The 7673-nt window shown below is 37.8% G+C and overlaps 1 protein-coding gene across 1 annotated transcript in view; it reads right to left on the minus strand.

The window, feature by feature from the left end:
* Positions 1-7673, minus strand: part of ADAMTS6 (ADAM metallopeptidase with thrombospondin type 1 motif 6) — a 313716-nt gene that overhangs the window by 295985 nt on the left and 10058 nt on the right. Inside the window, exon 3 of the mRNA XM_070056759.1 lies at positions 3437-3605. Within this exon, the coding sequence (XP_069912860.1) occupies positions 3437-3605 (169 nt within the window). The remainder of the gene's footprint in view (positions 1-3436; positions 3606-7673) is intronic.

A 7673-nucleotide genomic window follows, 5' to 3' on the forward strand; every position in this document is an offset into this window, starting at 1 on the left:
ACTGTTTAATAATACAAATAGCAGAAGAAAATCTTCTCCAAAAAAGGATAGAATTTTATGATTGAAGTAAAAAGAGGTTTGGAGATGTGTTTGAATCATGCCTAAAACATTAAAAACTACACACAAATTTGCCTCAGTTAAAATAATGTGATTAGGCCCTTTAAAATAGAATAATTTGAATATCAAAGGATTAATAGATACCTTTCATAACATGATAAAATCTTTAAATATTTTCTACAAAGAGTGAATTTCACCAGCATAAAGTAAAGAAAAAATACAAAGAAAATTATATCATAGTAAATAAGTATTTAAATCCTAGTTTTAAAGAATTTATATATAGTTGTACTTTGAGCCTAAACTTTGTTAAAAGTAAGATAAATTTATTACATTTAATTTTATCATACAATACTAATAACCAATCAAACATTAAAAAATATTTACTAAGGAATTCTATATCATGCTTTAAGTAGATTCACTTCAAGTGGCCAATATCTAGTATCAACTATCCTTGATCATCGTAGAGCTCCCATAATTAATAGTTTAAGAGATTTTTAAAGCCTTTCGCAAAAAGAAATTGTGCAGAATGAGAACATTCAATGGATCAAGGAACTCCAAAAGCCCTTAACACTTGGGACAGAAAAAAAAGGACCTATAAAGAATACAGAAAAAAAGCTAAAGAATGAGCCATTCATTAAATCATAAGGCATCCCATCTCATTTTTTACTAAATCTACTTGTTAGTGAACTCCTTGCATTAAGCTGAAATCTTCATTTGAAACATTTTGCCACAGGAAAATTTTTGAAAACTTTATCTTGAAATGTTGTAGCTCTTTAAATACTGGAAACAGTCATCCTAATAATAATGACATCTACAATTTGACTGAATAACTAATGTGTACTCATATGAGCACTCAAGAGAGGTTGGGTAATCTGACCAAAGCTACACCAAGGCCTATCTTCTTTCTACTATACTATATGTATGCACATACACTATATGTACATACAAGATTTTTCTAAGTTTTCCCATTTTTAGACTTCTCATCTGCCTAACTGCCTACCTCTAGTTTTGCTCTTCTCTAATTTAATCATCGCACTATTGCCACAGTGGCCTTTCTAAAACACAAATCTGAGAATGTCACTCCTTCCGCTTAAAATCTCTTAATGGGTTTCCAGTGAACTTAGGATAAACAAACTTTTTAATATACTTTACAACCCCTTCATGATTTGGCCCTTTCTTATCTCCCCAGTTTCATCTCTCACAACCTCTCTCCCTGGCAACTATGTACCTAACCTCTATCTCTCCAACCCACATTCTAATACCTCATTACATAAACTCTCTATTTCTGGAATGTGGCTCAGGACCTTTGTAAATACTATTTCCTCTATCTGGAATGCTCCAGTCATTGTTCTCAGACTTCTGCACACCAAACTTCTTTTTTCCCTCAAGCCTCAGCATAGATATCACTTCTTTCGTGAAGTTTCTCTTGATCACTGAAGTCCAGGTTTGTTGTATCTACTCTGTATTATACTAATTATCTAGTTCAATGCTATTACTATCTTTGAATACTACCTTATTCAAGAATCTAGATTCCTGTAATTAGCATGAAACTAGCCTGATAAAAGTACTAGGCTAACAGAACAGTACTATGGAATACCAGCTCATGAAAGCTTATCCATTACCTGGATAACATAAGGCAAGTTCTTTTTTTTTTCTTTTCAAAGAAAAAAATGTCAAATTCTAAATAGTTTTATATTGGGACTGGTGTTGTGGAGTAGCCGGTGAGGCTGCCACCTGCGTTGCTGGCATCCCATGTGGGCGCTGGTTCATCTCAGCTGCTCTACTTCAGATCAAGCTCTCTGCTGTGGCCTGGGAAAGCAGTAGAGGATGGCCTAGGTCCCTGGGCCCCTACACACGTAGGGGAGACCCAAGGAAGGCTTCTGGCTCCTGGAAAGCCCAGCTCCTGCTGTTGTGGACATCTGGGGAACAGGCCAGCAGAAGGATGAACTCTCTCTCTCTCTTTTTTTCTCCCTCTGCTTCTCTTTAAATCTGCCTTTCAAGGACTAAGAGTCAAAGGAAGCACATAAACAAGTCTAGTACCTGCTAATACTAACTGATAGAATAAATAAAGGGGAGAGTGATCCAACATGGGAAGCGAGATACTCAGCAGACTCATAGAATGGTGGATGTCCTAAACAGCACTCTGGCCTCAGAATCAGCCCTAAAGTCATTCCGATCTGGCTGAAAAGCCCATGAGAGTATTTCAGGCATGGAAAGCCAAGACACTCTGGCAAAAAAAAAAAAAAAAAAAAAAAAAAAAAAAAAAAAAAAAAACCCTAAATGAAAGATCTCTGTGAGTGAGATCCCAGTGGAAAGAACAGGTCTTCAAAGAAGGAGGTACCTTTCTCTGAAGGGAGGAGAGAACCTCCACTTTGAATATGACCTTGTCTAAACAAGATAAGAGTCGGTGAACTCAAAAGGCTTCCATAGCCTTGGAAACTCATGACTGGTGCATAGAGAGATTACTGATGCCATAAACAAGAGTGTCGATTTGTAAAGTCAACAACAGGAGTCACTGTGCACTTACTCCTCATGTAGGATCTCTGTCCTTAATGTGCTGTACATTGAGACTTAATGCTATAATGAGTACTCAAACAGTATATTTCGCTTTGTGTTTCTATGGGGGTGCAAACTGTTGAAATCTTTACTTAATGTATACTAAACTGATCTTCTGTAAAAAAAAAAAAAAAAAAAAGAAGAAATTATCAATTCCCAAATTGACTCTCACTGGGATTAAACATGACAATAGGTCTGATCTGACTTCATCATCATTTAAAAAATCATCTATTATTTTTCACTTTATGTTTGTGTGGGAGCAAACTGTTGAAATCTTTACTTAATGTATGCTAAACTGATCTTCTGTATATAAAGAGAATCGAAAATGAAAAAAAAAATCTGCCTTTCAAATAAATGAATAAATCTTAAAAAAAAGAAATACATAGTTTTATATTTATAAGGACTTCTCCAGAAGCTTCCAAATTGACTTAAAACTACTGATATGGAAATTATTAACATTTATTTATTTATATAATCTTCCCTCCACTAATTCACTCCTTAAATGGCAACAACAGCCATGTCTGGGCCAGGCTAAAGTCAGGAACCAGGAACTCTATCCTGGTCTCCCACATGGGTGGCAGGGCCCAACTACTTGAGCTAGCCTTTGCTCCTTCCCAGGTGCAATAGCAAAAAGCTGGATGGGAAGCAAAGTAGCAAGGATTTGAACCAGCCCTCTGCTGTGGGATGCCCATGTTGTAAGCAACAACCACTGCACCACAATGCTAGCCCTCCATTTATGTTTACTATCAATCTTACTATACTTGTCAGAACAAACAGAAATCAGTGATACAATATGTTTTGTAAAAGCTGCACATTCACTTACCTGAAACCCCACAATGAGAGTGATCATACAGATGCCGCTGTTGAAGGGTAGATTTTTTGTAGATAACATGAGGGTGGCCATTTTCATAACTAAAATTCTTGGAATCCTCTGTGGTATTCTTTAAAGGTTCAATAAAATATTCTTCATCTTCTGTAGCAATAACACCATGCTAAAAGAAAAACAAAGAATTCACCAAGAAGAATCATTTTAAATTTGAGTTATCACTATTACCAAGAATCAAAAGTAAATTATACTTTTCTAAAAAGGAGGCTACACATGTTAATATAAAATTTGGTCTATTACCTATACTCAGAAAGACATTATACAAATTTCCCTATTTGAGGAGGGTTTTATGGCATAGCATGTTAAGCTAATGCCTGCAATGCCAGCATCCCATATGGGTGGCAGTTTGTGTCCTAGATGCTCCACTTCTGATCCAGCTACCTGTTAATATGCCTGGGAAAGCAGTAAAAGATGGCCTAAGTGCTTGGGTCCCTGCACCCACATGGGAGACCCAGAAGAAGCTTCTGACTTGGGCCTGGCTCAGCCTGGGCCATTGTAGACATTTGGGTAGTAAACCAGCAGATGGAAGATCTCTCTCTCACTCACTCTCTCTGTAACTCTGCCTTTCAAATAAATAAATAAATCTTTTTAAAAAGTCCCTATTTTACAAAAATGATGTTTAAATACTTTCACAGGCCATGTTGTGAACAAAACCTGTCTCATACATTGTTTCCTCCAATCTTCCTAACAACTCTGTGAGGTAAAATTGATTTCCTCTCTAAATTATGAATTACATCCTCTGTGCTTAGCTTTGTGATTAGGTTATGACCACTAAAAATAAGCAGGAGAAAGACCAGCATTGTGGTGTGATAAGTTAAGCCACAACTTGTAGTGTTGGCATTCCACATCAGAATGCTGGCTCAGAATCCCACTACTACACTCTGGATCCAATTTATGCTAATGTGCCTGGGAAAGCATCGGAAGATGGATCACATTCATAGGCCCCTCCCATACATGTGGAAGGCAGGATGGAATTCCTGGATCTTGGCTTACATGGCCATTTGGGAAGTAAACCAGCAGATGGAAGTTCTTTTCCTCTCTCTGTCTCACTCTTCTCTGTTACTCTGCCTTTCAAATAAATGAATAAATCCTTAAAACAAAAATAGGCAGAATATTTATACAACTTTCAGGCCCAGCACATGAACACCTCCCCGTAATTCTCCATGCTCTGTTTTCCTACTGTCAACTGAATGAAAAGGACTCCATAGATCTAGGAGGGGTGGAAGCCATAAAAAGTAGGAACCTGGGTCCTTGTGTGATACAATACAGAAAAGATGTCTGTATTGTGAACTCAAGAGGCTTCCATAACTTTGGCAGCTCATGACAAGAGCTTTGGGAGATTACTGACAGGATAAATAAGTGTCAATTGTTGAACCAACAACAGGAGTCACTGTGCACTTGCTCCCCATGCAGGGCCTCTGTACTTAATGTGTTGTACTATGAGAATTAACGGTAAAACTAGTCTTCAAACAGTACTTTATATTTTGTGTGTCTGTGTGGGTGAAAACTATTGAAAACTTTATTCAGAATAGAATTGATCTTCTGTATATAAAGATAATTAAAAATGAATCTTAATGAAGAATGGGATGGGAAAGGGAGTAGGAGATGGGATGGTTTGCGGGTGGGAGGGTGGTTATGAGGGGAAGAACCACTATAATCCAAAAGTTGTACTTTTGAAATTTATATTTATTAAATAAAAGTTTTCTATTAAAAAAAAAAAGTCTGTAAAAAAAAAAATGGGGGCTGGCGCTGTGGCATAGCAGGTAGAGCAGCCACAGCCTGCAGTGCCTGCATCCCATTTGGATACCAGTTCAAGTCCCGGCTGCTATTCTTCCAATCCTGCTCTCTGCTATGGCCTGGGAAAGCAGTAGAAGATGGCCCAAGTATGGGAGACCTGGAAGAAGCTCCTGGTGCCTGGCTTCGGATCAGCCCAGCTCTGGCCGGTGTAACCATTTGAAGAGTGAACCAGCAGATGGAATACCTCCCTCCGTCTCTCCCTCTCTGTCTATAACTCTACCTCTTAAATAAATAAACCTTGAAAAAAAAAAAAAAGAAGTATGATGTAGACACTATCATGAGAGAATAAGCTTCTACTGTGATAAACATTGACATATTAAGGCTTATATTATACCAAATAATATGTCCTTAATTAACAGCATTCCATACCTCCTCAGTTTTCAGATGAAGTAACAGGTTCAGAGGTAAAGGACATGCCCAATATTTATAGAGGCTAATGAAGGAGTTGGAATTAAACCAAAGCTCTGCTGTTATTCATAGTATTATATCCCTTACTCCTATTTACTTAGTCAATTCCTGTTCATAATAGTCATACTTTCTCTCTAGCCCATACGGAGTACCTTCACCCTCCTTGAAGCTCCAGTAGAGCTTATTAATATATTTTATTTTCAATTAATTCCACACTGTTTGGGTACATCTCACCTGCAAGAAACTTTATCTCCCCAAGTAAACAACTTGTTTTCTTAAAGCAAAGAGATTATATCTTAAATTTATTTGAATCAGTTACAACTATAGAAAGTGTCTCAGATATAACAGGTACAAATCAGTTTTTTCATAAAAATAAATAAGATGGTGTTATCTGCATCAAAATTAAGAAATTCTACCCTTGTCTAATAGTGCTTTCCTAAGTATAGTATATGTGAGGACCACGTTTAATCCAACTAATTTACCCTGTGGATAAAACACAAACTCTCTTGGCATATTTCCTCAGCTGGAAAAATAAAAGGGTCAGTCTTAATTAGAGGTTTGGAAACAGCACTCTGGATAATCTTAGGGGTTCAATGGACGTGCCCTCAGGATATTGTACCAGACAACAAAGGGAAACCTACATGGCTTGGATTCTGGATAGAAATCGACTAAGCTTTTGTTAATCTACATAGTAAGCTTCCATATAACATTTTATCATTTTAAAAGAAAAAAATTGAAAACTTCTGGTCTAGATAATCTCCAAAGTCTCTTTGACTTCTAAACCTCTATGATGCTGCTAAGGGAAATTCAAGTTATGGTTGGAAAGAAAGATAAGATGAAGTTGATAGTCACCTATATGACATGAGCTAAGAAAGGCAAAAACAAAGAAAATATTGAAAAAAGCAACCCTTAACCACTTCATATTATTTTCACTATCCGTTGCCTTAGTTTAAGAATAATAAGTTCCTGGGGCCACCATTGTGGCAAAGCAGTTTAAGCTGCCACCTGCAATGCTGGCAAACCATACGGGTGCCAGTTCATTTCCCAGGTGCTCCATTTCGACTCAGCTCCCTGCTAATGACCTGGGAAAAGTAGCAGAAGATGACCCAAGTACTTCGGCCACTGTACCCACATAGGAGACCTGGATGAAGCTCCTGGCTCCTGGGCTGGGACTGGCCAAGCTCTGGACATGGCAACCATTTGAAAGCAAACCAGCAAATGTAAGATTCTCTCTCTCTCTCTCTCCATTGTCTGTCTGTCTCTGTGTGTGTGCATGTGTGTGTGTCTCCCTCTCGCTCTCTCTGCCTTTCAAATAAATAAAATTTTTTAAAAGGGGGAGGGGAGTGTGCAATGATGTGGCATAGCAGACTAAGCCACTGCCTGCAGCACCAGCATCATTCCCCTCATTCCTTAAAGATTTTAGCTTCTCGATCACTCACTCTCTGCAATATCATTCCTGAAGTAATCGATGGACACTGGAGTCCCATATGGGTGCCCATTCCAGTCCTGGCTGCTCCATTTCCAATCCAGCTCTCTACTAATGTGTGTAGAAAAGCAGCAGAGGATGGTCCAAGCAGTTGGGCCCCTGCACCCAAGTGAAAGATCTGGAGGAGGCTCCTGGCTCCTGGCTTTTCCTGGCCCAATCCTGGCCATTGCCACCATCTGGGGAGTGAACCAGAAGATGGAGGATTCTTGCTTGCTCTCTCTCTCCCCCTCTCTCTCAGTAACTTTGCCTTTCAAATTAAAAAAAATTAATAAAATGGGTATATATGTGCCCTAAATTCTTTTAGAAGTTGAGGAGAAACCTAAGAATTCCTTCTCAGAATAATATTTTAAAGGTGGAAATAATATGTATTTCATTATAAATAAAATTTTGTAATTTCATAGTAAGTGAAGCATATTTATCAAAATTATTCTTAAAATGTTATACATGTGACCTTCAACACTGTAAGTCAGAATATCTTAAGTG

Source organism: Oryctolagus cuniculus, chromosome 14 (genome assembly GCF_964237555.1).
Source record: "Oryctolagus cuniculus chromosome 14, mOryCun1.1, whole genome shotgun sequence".
Classification (NCBI taxonomy): domain Eukaryota; kingdom Metazoa; phylum Chordata; class Mammalia; order Lagomorpha; family Leporidae; genus Oryctolagus; species Oryctolagus cuniculus.